General features: G+C 39.2%; 1 protein-coding gene across 3 annotated transcripts in view; it reads right to left on the bottom strand.

Moving 5' to 3' along the window:
• Positions 1–19065, bottom strand: part of MAPKAP1 (mitogen-activated protein kinase associated protein 1) — an 85052-nt gene that overhangs the window by 47430 nt on the left and 18557 nt on the right. For all 3 annotated transcript variants that reach the window (XM_009998813.1, XM_009998815.1, XM_009998814.1), the window contains exons 4-5: positions 6359–6531; positions 1065–1241 (exon numbers count right to left, since the gene is read on the bottom strand). In XM_009998813.1, coding sequence (XP_009997115.1) covers positions 1065–1241; positions 6359–6531 — 350 coding nt within the window. The remainder of the gene's footprint in view (positions 1–1064; positions 1242–6358; positions 6532–19065) is intronic.

Raw genomic sequence — 19065 nt, 5'->3', positions numbered from 1 at the left:
TCGCCAGTGAGGTTTTGCAACTGTCAGCTCAGTCACTGCACAACATCTGAAAATATATCCAATGTGCAGGACGGGTGAGCTCTGAAATAAAACACCCTGCTTGACCATGAAGCTTCTCAGGAGCACCAGCTTTTTTCAACAGTGATTCAGTATTAATAAACATTACAAGTCACAAGCCTGACACAGCGGCAGCTGAAATACTTCAGCAAATGAAGGAAAAAACAAAAAAGAGATGCAAAATATAAAACCACAATTACATGCACTAGTAGGATGACAGGAAGAAGATGCAGAATTTAAAACAAATCCCTGCAAAAATAAGATAGCAGGCATATGTAAACTCATGGTAGTAACAAACTTTAGATCAAGTGATGATCAAGTAATTCTCTATTCTAGGGGACAGTTTAAAAATTCTAATTCAAATCTAACTATTTACAAATAGCTATTTACACAGGAAGCACAAGCAATTTCAAATTAACATGTGGACAATGCAAAAAAAACAAACAACAACCCCTCTCAGGAAAGCACTAGTTCTTATGACGCAAACTTACTACTTTTTCTATCAGGCTTAAGACAAGATTTTGAAGTCCAAACAGCATGAGTTTTTCCTGCTAAAATTCAATACATTTTGCCAAAATAACTAAAAAGTCACTAGCAAGATTAATTACCAATACCTGTTGAAAAGGCCTCTGGACATCCAACCAGAATGACTTTGTAATTTTAACTCTCTGAAGCTATTATATACCTTATTTATTATTCAGAATATATTCTTCATTAATAAGCAGCATGGCTGGAGCAAAATAAAGATTATGAGCTCAGACTTTGTAAATTCCAGGTACTTCCTACTGGGAGAGCATCTCAGTGCTCCTCACTCTGGTGTGCAGAAGGATTTATGTTCCTGCCACCTCCCTGCCTAGTGCCAGGCCCTGGGCAGGGCATGGCCTGCAGAGCCACCCGCACCCCTGCCCCGCCACCTCGCTGCGTGGGGATGGAGAAAGGTGGAGAAGGAAGGACAGGGAAGCAGCCAGGACACGGGGAGGTGGCTGGGACAGCAGTGCTGTACTCACATGCGGACAAAGAGTGACTGCTTGGCTGCCAGGCCGGGTGACGAGTACTTCTCCACCAGAGCCAGGGTGCTGAAGCCAAACTTGTGAATGGGCTCATTGGAATCCAAGGGTGGAAAATCCGTGTCCACCTCCCCGTCGTCCTCAGCGATGTGGAGACAGTAGGCGTTGACGTTGTCACTGAAACCAAGACAGAGCAAGTTCATTTGGGAGGGAAGCCAGACAGGAGGTTCCGTCCAGCCGATCAATACCAGTTGTTAAGTGCTATGGAAGACAAACCAGCAGACTCGCCTCTTACAGGAATAAAGGCTTGTCCTGGATTGAGCCAGGATGAAGCCACTGGTGGCAGGGATATAAATATGGCCCAACACTTGCTACTATAACCATGTGGTAATAGAAAAAACACCGAAACCTCAGAGTAAAGCAGCAAGTCTTACTTCATCATTGACTGCAACTAAAATGACAGTGATTAAAATATACCAAAGCCTATAAAAGTTTCATGACTTCATAAAGCTGGAAGTAATATTTCTCCATTTGTGAAAATTTATTTATACGACTATTACATTTTAGAATTACAGACAAACTAGCAGTGTCTGCCTGTTTTTCATAGATCAAGCAATTGTGGGGAAGTTTACTGAACACAGGCCTAAAAAGCTACCAGGCAGGTAGAAAGTGTTATTACTGTACTTTATTAAGTACAGGGAAGGTAAAAAACCTGTTCAACATAGTAGCAACACCTAGTAGGAAAGCTACCTTTTCTAAGTATCTGTCCAGTCACTAAAACCAGTTAAAAATTAGTACAAACTAACGAGCAGAGCTAGGTAACGCAGACCAATGTGAGGAAGAAATGAAACAAAAATCTAAGCCTTTTTTGACCCATGAACAAAAGCCCATAGGGAAATAAGTATCTATATATACAAAACAAAGTATTAATCATATTTTCCTAATATTAAAATCTACTTCAAAATCTCATACTATTCAGTTGAAAATAAGTATTCTTTCTAGTTGTAAGTGTGCCAGCATGCAGGCCTTTTCCACAGCCGTGACGTATGGCTGGAATGTTCATGTGGCAGCATGTTTCTAAACTCTGCAGCTTAAAATTGGAGTTTTAATTGGAGTTTTAATGATTGATGCTTAAATTAATTAATTTCAAAGTGTATGCTAATTGTTTAATTGGTCGCTTGATCTATATAGATCATTTTTTGAATTAAATGAGTTGATTTACAAAGTTTATTGATTGGATGTGACAATGAATTATTTCGCTGACTACCTGATTTGCAATTTTCTCAATTAATTCACATACCTTTGGTTGCAACTGTGCTTTACTGAGAGTGCTTAGTCCAGGTGATCTATATGCACCTTGTCACCACTAAGACATTTATTATATAAAATAGGCAATGATGCATTACAATTAATGCAAGCTGCACATTTGCTAACACAAAGGCAACCCAGCAGTGTCTGTCACTATGAATTTTGAAAATAGAGCAACATGATTAAAGAAACTTTCACGAGTCTCTAGACTGCAATGAAGAACTGGAACATTGCTGTAAAATGAAGTTTTAACTTCTTCAGGAGTGCTGAAGTAACTTTTAGGGAAAGTTTTGAAAGGTTTGCACTGGGAAAGAACTCTGCCAGCAGAGAGGCCTGCTCAGGCGGAGGCACCTGTGCTGTGCCTGCCTGGTTGGGAACAGGTTAACAGAAAGGCCATGAATGATACAGACACAGCTGATCCTGCTTGGGTCATGAGAAACGCCTGGCAAGGTTTTCATGTCCTGCTTTTATTCTATTTAGATTCCTACAAGCACAGCCCCCAGGCTTAGCAGGCTCACTGTCCAGTGCAGTGTCACTCCGCATCCACCTGTGCCACGAGATGTCCTGAACAGCTCCCAGCTCCCACCTCCCCACACTGGTTTGCTAACCTATCTGCTTGCAGAATTCTGCTCTGTGCAGCCTGGAGTGCACTTAAAGCTCTGTATAAATAAAGTTAACATTTTCATTTGGTACTAGCTGCATTTGCATAATTCTCATTAAAGCCAGGAAACACAGAGACATGCAGGCAGCAGAACAGATTTCAGTGCGGTCTCAAAGCAACCCAAGTGCCAAAAAAAAGGTGGTGACAACAACTTCTCTTCCACCAATTATACTGAAAATACACCATGTCGGTTAAATCCCACAAATTAAACGGATTACACATCTTCAAACATGGAGTGGGTTCCTGAACATGATTAATCTGTGTTACAGATTAAGTCACAATCTGTTGAAGAAACAACTCCAATGGGTAAAACTGCTCTGCATTTTGTACCTACACCAGGATGAGATCAAAGCCCTGAACTTTAGGCTTCAAACTAGAAGCTGCAAAGTCTTGAGACTCAAACTTTGCTGTGGACACAGTGTAAAAGTTAAGTACAACAACTGACAGACGTAATTGCATTCTTAACTTCTAAAAATAGGAAGTTTATCAGAATTTTGCATCTCACTATTTATTTATTCCTAGAAAGGGATTTTGTTTATTCTTTGCAGGCAGAGTCCTTACAGCACATCTGCCAGGGCTTAGCAGGGAAACAGTGTAGTGGGTTATGGCTGAAGTTCATATGCGAGGGGCCAGAACAGGGTTGCTGGTAACACTGCCAGTGGTTCCTCTTATCAAGACACTGCATAGGAACAAATACTACAGTTATAATGAAAAGAGGCAGCCTAACTGAATGGAAAACTTTCTCAAAACTGTCAACTATTACTCACTTATTTCAGACTCTTACATCTACCCTTCAGGAAGAAGAATCAGGCAGTAATACATTCTTTTCCTAAAGACAGAAGGGTCGTTTCTCTTAATCACAAAGTCTACAACCTCCTCATTATTCTCAAATTGTGTTACCAGCAGGCAAATTTGTCATTCTGCATGCATTGTGTATCAGATGTGAAGCATTCTCTATATGTATTTTAGTAGTGACACAATGACACTCGTTTTTTTCATTTTATACTCTAAACTGACTGAATCAGGAACAAATATCAGCTGTGGAGTGTGCAACCTACACCAGCTCTTTCCTTATTTGGAAATTATGAGAATTAAGTCTATAGTTACATCAATCCTTGCTACAGGATAGCAATGCCAAAGACAGATGATGGAGACAAGAGAAATAATTAAGAACTACACAAGGAAATAAACTTCTTGTAATCTTGAGGCTCTGCCCCTTCCTTTGAGCATTTGTAGGCAGATGCTGAATTGCTGCTGTTACACTGTTCTGGGGAACTCAAGCCCCCATTGTGTATTTTGTTATTTCTGTCCTGAGATTTGATTACATTACTCAGCCTCCTCAGTCATGATCACTCTCTGACACATGGTAACACCTTATCCTTCAAGGCAGACACTGAAATTCATTTCCTCCCACTGCTGGCTTTGGCTGTGGGCACTGACGTTCCACAGAACACCTCTCCTCATGAGCAGTGTTCCACTTGAAGTGTGCTGTGCTCCTGAAGAATACACGTGTCCAAAGCCTGACATGAGTGGTGTCTTACTCGTTAAAAAATTAGCTAATCACCCACAAAGGACAATTATTTGAACTTGTGATGGAACAGCAGAAATTAATAACAGCAAATTAAATGGCACCATCTGCAAATAATTTTATGTTTCTCCTCTAGTGTAAAAAAATGACAAATCAAACTGAAGTGTTTAACCTCTGAAACATCTCATATGTTTGTTGAGAGGAGCTAAGGGAAATCTCATATCCAAGGCAACAATATCTGTGAAGCTGCTTTTCTGGATTGCCCTGCATATACAAACCAGAAATGAACCAGTCCTTTAGAAGGACAGTTCAAGTGACCTCTCAGCACTTCCCTTTCCCCCTTACAACTGTGCTACAACAGGAGAGAAGACTGCTGAGTCCTCAAATCCTTCTGAAAAAAGCTGAAAGAGCAAACTGCAAAATTCAGCACCAAAAAACCCCATTCATCAAATATTCCAGGAACAACAAAGAAGTGAAAATTAGCTCCTATAGGAAAAAAAAACAAACAAAACTGTTCATTTCTTTGTACCAGAATAGTCACCCACCGGTATCTGCTACTAATATCTCTGTAATAAATATTTTAAGTTCCTATTTTATGCTCTATGACCCCAGCAAAAATTGAAGTACTTTAGAAAACTGTTTTAAAACTGAAGTTGCTCAGATGAGCAGCTCTGAAGTACCTGTTGTATAAATCTTGTGTCACCTGCCATGATAAAGTAACAGCTCTGACTGAACACCACTAGTTCTCCAGCACAGCAAACCCATCCATTTAGCCACAGAAATCCTAGGGGCAACATTTCTTCACAATGAAGACACAAACAGTGAGTCCCAAAAATACTGAAACATCCAGCGATTTCTAAAGTTTCTGAGGCCAACACAGAAGCTTCTCTTTTAAGCGATGAGCCAATGTGACTGAGCTGAACACCTTATAGAAATTATAAAATACTCCATGACAGTGTTTTTTTAATTAAAGAATGCAATTATAGTCACAATTTCAAAGATAACAGGTATTTATTTTGTTTTCAGGGTCCTTATTTGCATATCTTTATCTTAGTGCTATCTCCAGGATGATAGCCTGGAAAGAAAAGCACCTTTAGCTATACCTGCCAAATCTTAGAAAAACAGAAATCTTTTCACACGTATGTAATAAATCAAAGCCATTCTATCAGCAGTGAGTGATAATGCTGAAGTTCTGCAACAGAATTCTGACTAGTTTTCAGGCACACTCACTATGTCCAATATCTATTCTGTGGTTTCAGGCATTCTTAACAGTACTTCCAAGACACACTGTCACCCAGCACAGTGACTCCTCTCCCTGGACATCAGGAGGAGCAACTGACCCCGTGCAGAGAAACCTGAGTCAGAATCTGGGCACCTTCCCTTGGAACATACAAGAGAGAGAGTTACAGCAGAGTTCTGGGTTCCGCTGGACATCCGTGAGACCTTAGCCATTAAGAACGCTACCAAAAATAGATGGGACATAAAATAAAAAAATATCTCTGTGAGACCAAAAGAGAGAAGATTTCTATTATTTTTACATAAAGAGTGCTGAAATTATGATCCATTTACAGATACACGGTTTCACAGGCTGATCATTACACAGTATCTGGCAGTTTAATTGCAGGAGAAATGGATAAGGACGCACGTGTACTGCTCAAAGGGAAATCCTGACAAATGTGTAGGTGGTTTCTCAAAGATTTATCTATAAAAACATTGGCATGGAAATCCAGTTCATTATGCAAAAAGGCTACAGAGGAGAAAATTAGAGATCAAGAGGTAGTAAAGAAAGAACATTACTTCAGTTTTGGTTCCCGTCCCTCACTTGTATATTGCCAGCATATTAGTCCAATCAGGTCATGCACCTTGGCATTTGCTATCGTCACAACTGTCATGGGCTGCAGTTTGTCTTGGCTTGTGTGCAGTGGGAGGTAGACATCAATTTTTTTGGTTGCCGTTGTACCAACATGACCCTGTCGAGAAAATATATTTCATTAGAATGTATAAAAGAAAAAGCAACAAAGCTCATATAAATCTGGTACGGATGGGATTCTTTTCAGCAGAAAGAGTAAAATACACTGCAATGACTTAAAACTGGAAGAAGCCTGAACATTGAAATTCCAATCCTTTTATTGTTGTTTAATGCATCTATAAAAATAATATTAAATATTTGGCAATTGTTTCACAGATTTCCATAAAAAGCCTGAACTTTGCTGCAAGATCCCAAGTTTTTGAGGATTTAAAAAAAGAAAAAGGTCTAGAAGGGACATCAAACCAGGGAACACCACCTAAGGCCAGATCTGGGGCAAAATGTGGAGGTTAAGAGGCTTGACCTTGGTTTGCCAAGAGAAGATAAAAACCACACATACATCCGAGCCATTAAACTATTTTGAACTATTTGAAGACAAGCAAGAAGGATTAACTAATATTGGGTTTTACTGGAACTTACTGTATCAAAAAAATAAGTACCTATTTGGCACTGTGGAGATTAACAAATAAAACATAAAATGCACAGCAGCATAAAGATCTATAAAGGTTGCATTACAAGAAAAAACATTTAATCTACTTCAGGTGGGGCTGCATCTTTAAACCAGCAATCTTCTAAATAGACAAAAGATTGTACATCCTGATCCCCTCTTCAACAGGACCCAAATGTAATGATAGATCTCTCTGTCTGTATACACATATGGGCTTTGGGAGAAGAAAGTATTTGAAGTAATCACTTGGAATTCTAAGTAACATAATAAAAGGATTCAATGCTATAAATCTGTGATGAGAGTATAAAAGAGGGAGTTAAATGCCATGTGCTAATTTCGATATATTGTTAAAAACCATTTGATCCTTCAGTGTGATTATTAATTAGAGAAGTAACAGGAAATTAGAAGATTATTCGTACTAGCATAGCTAAAAGTATTATTAAAATCCTCCCAAATAGATTTTTTTTTTTTTTAAGAAAGCATTTTTACAGTGCAGATACTGCCCCTTCCCATGTTTTTATGGGGAGAATAAATTGTTCCTGGTTCAAAAGGAAATGCTACAGTTGTAGCAGAATGGGGACCTTCCCTCCCCTTGCCTGGATGAGCCTGAACAAGCCTTTGGATGAGTTGAGCATGTGGGATCCTCAGATATCCTCCCATAGCCATGACCTCACCTCTCAAAAGAAACCATTAACATGGGGAATTAAGGTGGTATCAGGTAACAAATCAGCAGTCTCCAAGTCTGTCTTTGCCAGGTGCAAATCCCAGCCGGGGGAAGGCAGGAGGGAGCACAGGGCTGCGAGTGTCCCTCACATTATGGTCAGGAGTGGGGACACCAGCCACCATGGGAGACCTGTGATTTCAGGGGCACTTGCATTTGAAGCAGTAAATACCTGTTATCAAGGAAATGAATGTGACTCCTTGGCATGCTAAGTTACTTAAATTCAAGGATGGAAGAATCATGTCATGCTTAGTCCCAATAATGGAAAAACCAAGCAAAACTGACAGCCAGCTGTGGGAGTGGATGCCAAGGTTACCAGTGATACACACAGCATATAACCAGAGGATGGACACACATGCCAAGAACTGGAACTAGTGACTACAAAGACCAAATTACTCCACTAGCCACTATTACAAGTCCAGACTGTTTTATAAGCACATGATCCAACACACATGTATTTACAAAATTCATAAAACCCATCCTAGGGACCCTGACCATACAGCTACTATAAAGAGGATGGCAGCTTTCCTTGCACTGCTCTTTGCCTTTGCGCTGCCCTGCACTGCTGCTTTGTGCTTATGGGTTTTTTTAATAAACTTTTCTTTGTTCTTCCTCACCTCTACATCTCCTCTGCCTCCTCCAGTCTATTTTTACCATCTTGCCTGTCCAAACTCCCCCATCACTGATAACCTTGTTCTCATACTCACAAACACCAGCATGAGCACCAAGACAGGTGACTTAAACCAGAGGTAACTCGTACATGTCTTAGGGACCTGCCTGCTCTGAGCGCGGGGAGCAGTAACACCAGCAGCAGCACTGGGAAATGGCTCAAAAGCATCACTACTACACTCAAGATCTATTAAAAAGCAAGCAAAATATTTTTATTAATTAAAAGTGCTTCAAAACCAATTGCCATAAGATACAAGAGAGGCTGATCCCAAGATTCAGAAGCCAATTAGGCTGACAGTAAGGAGAACCTTCACGGTCATATTAGGTAGGAAACATCAGCACAGCTGAAAAACACGTGGGTCAAGGCTTTGACTGATCAGTCACCAAGTGCAAAGGGTCTGGAGGAAATCACTGTGTTCACTGCAAGTTGCTGGTATTTATTCTGAACCAGCATTAGAAATCTAAACCATCAGACACTTGTCTACAGGATCAAATGAATCCATATTCTTAGCCTGATCCTGCAAAATATTAATTGTATGGGAAGTCCCACAGAGCTCAATTGCTTACCTGGGCAAAGCTTATTAGGTACCAATCTCTAGGTGGTGGGACTGACTGAAAGGGATCAAACTTTTGGTCTTGGTGGACAAGACTCAAAGGCCCAGGCAGACTGGACTTAACTAGCAGCAACTTGGGAGTTTATACAGAGCTTGTAATCACTTATTTGGGGGAGTCATTCAGAATCAGGTTACAGACACTACTGAAAGCATAATTACTCTTTTTCTTCCAACTAAAAATTGTATTCCAACTGTAAATGCTAAGGAGACCCAGAAAATAAAGTACAATTACCTATATTCAAAAAGGCAGCATCAAACTTTTATTAATAGATCCTGTATAAAATTCAATGGAAAATCTATTCAGGGCCAGCGGCCTTACCATTTGGAGTTTCCTTAATAGCCTCCAATAAATCTGGGAAGCATAAAGGGGCTGTTAAATTAACATTTTCCTGATCTGTCACCTGTGGCATAGTTAATTTGTCAAAAAATTCTTTTAGCTTGTCACTGGACACTGTATATTCTGACAAATGAAGTCTGGAATAAAATTGACAAAATATCTCGTTAATTTTCTAGGAAATCACAAATCTGATTCCATTAAGGTTTTATTGTTAGAAATGTTCTATTCCACCAATTCTTTAAGGAAATGAGGAGTAACTGGATACACACAAAACATACAATAAATCACATAATTTTCTTAAGTCTTATTATTAATGGATTCTCTTTAGGCTGCCTGGTGCTCTCCTACACTCAGATCTTAGGAATATTTCCATTTGCTTTTTCTGTGGCATTTTCATCTCACTCAAAGCAAAGAGGATGTTTCACCACCAGCAATTCACTGGAGGAGGCTGGTGCTGTGCAGCCCACACAGGCTTGAAGAGGAAAAAACCCAGAGATACTGTTGCCTAAATTACTGCAAGTGTGGTGTGCACATAAACAAAACAATTTCTTTGTATTTCTGTTCTGTCTCTGCCATCAGAAGTGTCAGTGGTTGGCACATCATTGTTCTTTGGCACATCACAACTATTATTTTATGCTGCTATTCAAGAGCTGCACAGAATTGTGCATTATTTGACATGGCTGAAAAGTACAGTTTGATGAAATCCAAACTTTCTGCTGTTTTTTATAGTTTAAATTAAGTGGATCAATTTATTTTTATGCATTTTCATAACAGTGGTTGAGCTTAGGGAAGTTATTCCCATTAATCTTTTTCTTCTGAAAGAACAACATGATGTGTAAGGCCTCCTGTGAACTTGTGCTTCTCATGTTGTCTAAAATAAAGACAGACACAAAATAGTGCTGAAATATTTGGGGATATATATTAATGGCTGGAATAATTACAAGAACATAAGCAGCACCAACAGCATGTGCATCTGTTGCTGGTGCTTCTAGACACAAGTGCTGGAGTGAAGGACATGACAGACACCTCAGATGACCAAATTTCATGGATTTCCTAGGATTGTATTTGAAGGTTTGGCAGTTAATTAGATAAATACTGGTTACTACAGTTGACAGGAAAACTACATCTAGACTGATCTTCATTGCTACATACAATTTTAGAAATATCTGTATCTTTAATGTTCTGCAATAAAATAAATATGCTTTAAATATAAACACAGTATGTTAAACTACAGAAGAAAATACACATATTTAAACTCTCTCAATTCTTTTAACACAAAACTCTAAAACGGAAAATCAACCTTTAATCCAAGTCCATGAGGAAACATACACCTCCCTCCAGTACCCAAAGGATTTGTATCCTGGATAGATTATTGTGGGGCTGGTAACATTCTCTGGCTGCCACAGGCAGTGGGGACAGTCAGTCCATCCCCAGGACCCCTCACTCCTAACCCCAGGGCAATGGAAGTTAAAGAAACAGGCTCTGAGCAAAGGGTGCACCCTGTACCCTTCCCACTGCCAATCTGCTCCACTGCACACCCCAGCAGAAAATTAAAACAAAGTCCATAAACATTTCTTAGAGAAAAGTGATTAATTTTCAACAATAATAATTTACTGCATCTTCCTGTACAATAGAGTTCTGTGTCTAAATGTTATATCACTTTAAGATTAAATGTTCTAATGATATAATGCAAAGATTTTACTGAATCATTATTTAGTGGGAGTCATAAAAACCTCTTAAAATTAATCTTTCATGCACATCTAGCTTATCCAAAGTTAGCATTTAATTAGATGGCCTTGGCACGAATGAGCTTACTACTTTATTTGCTCAATCAGTATGTGTCTCTTCAGTAATTATAATTAATTCAAGTCATTGACTCACCTCCCAGCAAACAATGCTTAACATTACATACAATGGAAATAAATACCATTTTTGCAAATGTAAAATTTCTTCTCACTTTCAAACTCAGCGAGATGTTTTTTGGTTGAGGTGACAGGGTATTTCATACACTACACAACCCAGCAGTCTCCTCCTGAACATAACTTACTCAGATATGCATTTAAACCAACACAAAAAATATATTAAGGGGAAAAAATTGAAATATATTAACTCGGCACTAAAAATACAAACAAAAGTTCCAACAATTAGAACACAGATGTTTATGGCAATACAAAATACTATATTTTCCTAAGATGACCATGAAAAGCATCGTTTTCTAAGCTCTTTCAAAAAATTAATTTAGAGCAATTATTTCTTTATCCAAAATAAGTGGGAATAAAAGTCATATTCACTCTTAAGTAAAACAGCTTTTGAGGGGCTGAATGGAAAAAGAAGGGTTATCAAAAAGAAAAGTGTAGCTGCTCAAACATCTGTCCAGGTCTCAGTGAGGCTTGTGGCAGAGACCCTCATGCTGCAGCACAACGAGGTGATGCTGCGGGTTGAGGTTCAGTGTGAGCACGGGGCAGCAGAGCAGGGTGAGCAGCACAGCCAGCAGGGTCACCATCCAGAGCCACAGGACCCAGCAGTGAAACGTGGAGCTGCAGTTACTGATTGTGGTGAGGAGAACAGTATCTAACAGAACATTATGGTTAAATATTCATAACACTGGCTGTTCATTTTATTTGCACTGTATCAGAGCTGCAGAAAACGCCTGGTCAGCTGCGCGTTATTGACACCCAGGGCACACAGGTAAGTCCCAATGCTCATCTGAAAACTCAGGGTAGTTCTATCCTGTTCTCTAACACACCACATCCCATCCTGCTAATGCAAAGGAAGAATGATATCACTTCATCAGGTGGCTAAGTCAATATTGGTATTTCTCACTACTCCAGCCATATGATTGCTTTTGTGATTTTTAAGTCACTTAATGGAAAATACCACCAGTGATGTCCCTGGGCTGAGTGGCTTCAGCTCCAGAGGCAGGGGACAGGCCACATCTGGCTTACTTGCCAGGCCACACTGTCCTTCAGAAGAGCTTCAAAATGGTCCCTTTCTGAGGAGTGATTCTCCTTTGTGCCATCCTAGCTTGTGCAGCAGAGTTAGCAGATCACAATGTAAAATTCCATTAACATTGTTAAATACTTAATTTATCTTATTCACACTGTCACTATTCATAAAAATTTAACCCAGTAATTTCCTGTTATACAAAGCATAACAAAGACTGGCTGTTCATTTTATTTGCACTGTATCAGAGCTGCAGAAAACGCCTGGTCAGCTGCGCGTTATTGACACCCAGGGCACACAGGTAAGTCCCAATGCTCATCTGAAAACTCAGGGTAGTTCTATCCTGTTCTCTAACACACCACATCCCATCCTGCTAATGCAAAGGAAGAATGATATCACTTCATCAGGTGGCTAAGTCAATATTGGTATTTCTCACTACTCCAGCCATATGATTGCTTTTGTGATTTTTAAGTCACTTAATGGAAAATACCACCAGTGATGTCCCTGGGCTGAGTGGCTTCAGCTCCAGAGGCAGGGGACAGGCCACATCTGGCTTACTTGCCAGGCCACACTGTCCTTCAGAAGAGCTTCAAAATGGTCCCTTTCTGAGGAGTGATTCTCCTTTGTGCCATCCTAGCTTGTGCAGCAGAGTTAGCAGATCACAATGTAAAATTCCATTAACATTGTTAAATACTTAATTTATCTTATTCACACTGTCACTATTCATAAAAATTTAACCCAGTAATTTCCTGTTATACAAAGCATAACAAAGTATGAATATTTAACTACAAGGTAAATAACAAAACTATTTTTTTTTATTCTAAATTGTTGACTTCACTTAGCATGTCTGCTTTGTATAGCACCACACTATTTTTCAATTAAAGGTCCAGATGTTTCAAAGGCTCCAGTAGGCAGCAGCAGTTATGAGGAATGCGTTCTCTGCATTGCAATGATCATTACAACTCCAGCTCCAGGCTGTATTAACATACTCATGTTTTATTCTAGCCCCCCTCCTAATGTACCAGTTAATTATACAACACACAGCTGAGAAACATAACCTCCAGAGCTGGACAGTTTCCTTCCACGCTTCCACCTGAACAAATTTTTATATGCACCTCAAAACTATGATTTACATATATAACTACATAATCAAGTATCCCAAATTACTGCCTGCTCCTTCTTGGCATTCACTCCCACAATCAATAAAACAATGCGAGTCCTAAGCAAAGAATAAGACATAATTCTTGTAACAACATATTTCAGTCATATCAACACACAGCTGTCCGTACAACTCACTTAATTTAAAAATGTTTTACTTGAGGTGCTATGAATATGATTTCTTGTCATTAGTTTTCCCTGAGAAGTTTTCTTTGGAATAGAGGGAGAAACCTCAAGCCTGTCCCCTTGGCAGCCCCGGGGTTCCTCCTGTTGGACAGGTAGCAGTGCCAGACAAACAGCCTGAGTCCCCCTGGGATCCTGGCACCCCATGGCAGTGGTCAGGTCAGGCAGCACCTTCCCTGCTGCACTGGGCAAACCCTGGGCACGGAGCTGCCTCTCCAGGGATGCCACCCTGCAATGGAGCTAACCCTGGGAATTATACCCTCATCTGTTCCCTTTCAATAGTTCTGCTGAAGAATAAAAACACATACCCAGATTTATCAAAGTGCAATTGCTGTAGCTGCAACAAAAATGCATTCATTACACAAAACTGTCCTTAGTTTCTGTGTAGTGAAGAGGAGGAATGGCCTACTTTAGAAGAATTATTTACATCTTAGTAATAAACATTACAATTTAATACTGAGGAATAGAGTTATTCTTCGTAATAACAAAATGCAACACAAACTTGTAATTAAAACTACACCATAAACATTATTTGTATGTTAAGAAATACGCCACAATATCTTTTAATGAACAGATGCTATACAAAAGATAAACGTTTTCAGAAATATTCAATCCTTAAACAGATCAGCCTCTAATCCTATGTTTCTGTTGTACAAAGCAGACAGCACAAGTTCCTCGAGGACATCAGCCAACCTTAGGTGGAACATTTTTAATACATCACCGTGTCACTTTTTAATGTGCCACAATCTATTAACCACATGGCAAACTAACAGGGATTTTAAAAATATGGGCTTTATAGCTTTGTGCTGGTGATTAATTAAATAAATAGCCAGTGTTTCACAAATCATCCCTCTAATTAGTCCAAACCAGACACTCTGCATTCCCTGGCACTCCTGCCATCTGAAGCTCACAGAAGGGCAGGAGGCTCGGGGATGATCCGGAGCCACCGGCCGGGCAGCCCGGGCTGGCACGGCCCGCGCAGCCCCCGGCACCGGGACCAGCTTCACAGGTGCTGCTCTCAGCTGGAACTTGACTCCAGCTGCTTGGAAAAGATGTTCTGGGTAATTATTCTGCCTCATCCTGAAGGAAACCATGGAGATAACAAAGAAAACAGAGCTATATCTGGAATTTGACCTGAAGTAGCGAAGCTGCGTGTTGCAGAAAATGAACAAATATTAAAGGCAGCTGCTAGAAAAAAATCACAAGCTAAATGATACATTTCCTGTCAAAACATTTCAAAGTTGAAGCTACAACTAATTATATGCAGTCTATTCAAAGAAGCCAAGCAAGGCTTATCATTAAAATGACTCAATTATTCTTAAAAAAAAAAGATAAAATAATCTGTAAAACCTGCCTGAAATCTCATTTTTGCTGTGCCTAGCTAGGTAGATTACTTCCCCCAGAGCTCCAATTAAACTCTTAATAGTTAGTATGTTTAAGTTTTACTACAGGTTTTTCTCCAAATTATTAACTGAAAATTTCAATCTAAGAAGGTTTTTACATGGAAACATGTTCTGCTGTGCTAGTGACACTATCACCACAGCATTTTCTCCCTCAATTTAAAAACCATCAGAGACACAAAATCTGACACAGCAACCAGGTGCCCATGGAGGTGGGATTTTACCTCCTCTACCAGGAGATTTCTTTCCCAGCATCAGTCACCAAACCTGTCCCTTTCACAGAAGTTCCCTTGCCCTGGAGAAGGCTCCAAGCCTGCTCCTGCTCCCAGCTGCCGGACTGGGAGCTCCAATCATGAGAATAAAGAGCCCAGCCCTGGGAACATGATCTGTGACAAAGGGCTGGATTACACCAAGAGAAGTCATGTAGAATTTGACCTGGTTATAGTCCTTGTCACTGAGGTACATTCATATCATCATTCTTCTCAAATGAAAGCATTACTAGTTTTAAGAAGCTAATGAGAATTATTTTCCTATTTGTTTCAGGTTGGCAAAAAAAGCAATTTCACATGGAAAAACCCAGATTAGTATATTGCCTTTAAAAATTCGGTATGGGGAATAATTAATAAATTTGCAATAAATAACATAATCTAAATTTAAAAAGCAAACAAGAATAAAACAATTACCACTCCATTTAAATTTTATGTTTAACTACAAAACCAGAATTCTTTGGTTGGTGATACTATGGTGTCTGAACAGACTCATGAGAGCCCTTACTCTGCAATTAGTGTCCATCTTTCAAAAACTATTTTTCACGTACAAAGGTCAGAATAAAGGCACAAGCTAAAAGATTATCCTTTGAGAAATAATTTTTAAAAATGCTTATCTCCCACAGAAATTGTTTCACAATAAATATTTTTGTTAAATTTATACATTCAATCCTCCTGCAAATAGCAGACATTGAAAACATTTACTAAGAAAACATTAATATTTCTTTGGCTGTTAAGAACCTCTACTTGTGAATACGTTTTTCATTTGGTTTGATCTGTAATTAAGAGCAAGATAATGACATTAGTAAATTGCTAAAAATCAATTAGACAGAATAAAATGCAATATGATTCAGCCAAAAGATTAACAAGTGCATAATAAAAAATACTTTGAAATTCCTTAATTCTAATTAAGCTTGCTTTAAGTGACCATTGCCTCCAATGTGTTTTTTATTTAAATGCCTCAAACTGGCCATTCATTAACATTTTCCTGTATGTCTCATTGTACTGTCTGTATTCCTTCCTTTTCATTAAAAAAAAATAAATATATTTCATAGAAAGAAAAAGGCTTTGGATGTTTCTTGTCAAGATCCTTGATTGACTCTGGGCAAGGTCAGAACCATTTAATGAGCTTCCACTTGTACTCACAATCATCTTCAATCCATGGCATTTGTTGAAATTAAAATATTCAAACAGAATTTTTATTTCTGCCCTAAACCCAAAGGCCTGTACCTCACATTTTAGGTGCACTTTCTACTAGCTCCTTCCTAAATAAACTATCTGGTGAGGCAGCCAAACCCTAGCCAGGCTCAACCTCCGCACCACGTGCTCAGGGGCCAGAGCAAGGGGTGCTGACAAATGGCATTTTAAAGATGTAAAAGGTATTTTTAAACACTCCTTTGTCGGTGCCTGCAGTGAAACTGACTGGAAGCAGGAGGGGTGTCCTGATGCCACCCGTCCCTATGGAGAAACGGGAAGTGCTGCAGCCCTGTTAGAATCACTCCATAACTTCAGTGTCTGACAACACTGCTTTCCAGACATTAAGCATGAGATTTTTTTTCCTTGCTATAGGAAGAATTTAGGGTTTGACCTGCATCCTTGCCAAATATAGCACACCACACCATTTTATTCATACATTTAATAAACTTCCACATGTCTCTGGTGCTCACACCCTCTTTAGAGAGAAATGTACCAGTTTTAAAATGGCCAAGGTAAGAAGGTTTTTGCAAGTATCAAATTTGTAAGTAAAGACATGTGAACAGACACTGCACGTCATATACCTGTACCAAATTTAAGGACTACCTGATCTCAACAGGTTTTAAGCACAGTTTAATTTTAAACAAATTGACTAGCAATGTCCCCAAGATCAATCAACAGCATCTTCAGTAAGGTATTAATATCTGCTTTTTTATATTCTTCTTTCAAAAGTCTGAAGTATATCTTCTTTCCTCTCCTTGCCCCCAAGGAAGCATGGAGAAGAGTGAAGCTAATTACGTACTCACATGCAGCATAGCAAATCAGGTAAATTAAACCTGCATTTCACCTAAGTTGCATGGAGTGCAAAGAACATTACTAACTTTTCTAATTTCATACTCTAGTACTCCACAAATTGACTAGCAATGTCCCCAAGATCAATCAACAGCATCTTCAGTAAGGTATTAATATCTGCTTTTTTATATTCTTCTTTCAAAAGTCTGAAGTATATCTTCTTTCCTCTCCTTGCCCCCAAGGAAGCATGGAGAAGAGTGAAGCTAATTACGTACTCACATGCAGCATAGCAAATCAGGTAAATTAAACCTGCATTTCACCTAAGTTGCATGGAGTGCAAAGAACATTACTAACTTTTCTAATTTCATACTCTAGTACTCCCAAGTAAGAAAGAAAAAAAAAAAAAATAAAGTTTTCCTACAAATAGAAACTGTCACTTACTAGGATGTGATCTTTTCAGTTCATGCATCCTAAATGCATGCAGAGATATTATATGCACTTTCTATTTAGCAATTTAATTATATCTTTGCAGTCAGAGACTGGCAATGGTTTGCAGTAATAATCAGGTGAAAGCATTCTCACATTAATATGCTGGAATCCGATGTGTTAATTTGATGCAACTTTGCATTGACAATATGTGATTAATTTGTTCTAAGGCTAGCTATGCTCCCAGCTCTGACAGTTTAAAATGCTGGGTTTCTTTATCCATATCACTATTTGACACGCCTTAGCCCACTGCTTTGCTAGGACCACTGTTAATTTGTAATGAACTGGCTTTTCAGGGGGCTCCTTCATTTTTAATTCTGTCAGTGTCACCTCCTTGAGGAAAATTATAAGTTTCCTTAGGTGCGATTACTGCCAAGTGATGCTGATAAGAGGTTTGAGAAAACAGGGGTTTATAAAGAAGTCAGTATTTAATCTGCTGAAACACATTTATTGCCTCTAGACAGATAAATATAATAGAAAGTTATTTCATTTAAAAGTAATTTTCAAGTTCTCCTTTACCTCCAACTCTAAAATAAGAACACCAAGACAACAATAGCAATGTCTTAGGGCAAGAAGAGGTGCTACATAAAATTTATGAAAGTGACCAAATGCCCATACAAAATAAGAGTCAATTGAATCTCTATCCATCTTCATTCACTTGGGATGTTAATACAGACACACAATTGCTGTAAGATGAATAATCCAACCAAATCACTGAGGGCCCAATCCTTTAGCAAAAACAATAAAAACCAGCAATACTGGTGGTCCACTACAGGACTCAAAGATGGATTCATCCCAAGCAAGTTACTCTCTTAGGGAGTGAGAAAAGCTCCTCAACAAATTCCCTGCAAGGAAAGCAGACTTCTAAGCTGAAGCTAAAATAGCCCATTGGATACTGAGATTTCTCGTAAAAGAAAGGGTTTACCCCTCAGAGAAATGGTGCTTTGCAAGGCCATGGTGCAGCACAGAGCAGAACACATGTGCAGCAGCCTGACTTTCTCCAGCCTGACCCAGAGCTGCCTCCCTGGCTGTCCCTAACAAGCGAGTCTGTGAGCAGAACAGGGTGGTGGGTAACAAGTACCTAAAACCAGGTATTAGCCAACTAGAGTTGCTGATGTGTGGCCATCCTAAACATATATTAAAAATGTAAATATGTTAGCTCTGTCTCTAATCTTATGCTTCTGACCTTCACAGCAGTGTCAGGACCTCTACGTAAAATTGACAGAATCCAGGGTTGGACAAAGCATTTAAACAAATCCCCAAATTC

The sequence above is a fragment of the Chaetura pelagica genome, unplaced genomic scaffold (genome assembly GCF_000747805.2).
Source record: "Chaetura pelagica isolate M959 unplaced genomic scaffold, ChaPel_1.0 scaffold405, whole genome shotgun sequence".
Classification (NCBI taxonomy): Eukaryota; Metazoa; Chordata; class Aves; order Apodiformes; family Apodidae; genus Chaetura; species Chaetura pelagica.
This window is presented reverse-complemented; position numbering and strand designations above follow the sequence as displayed.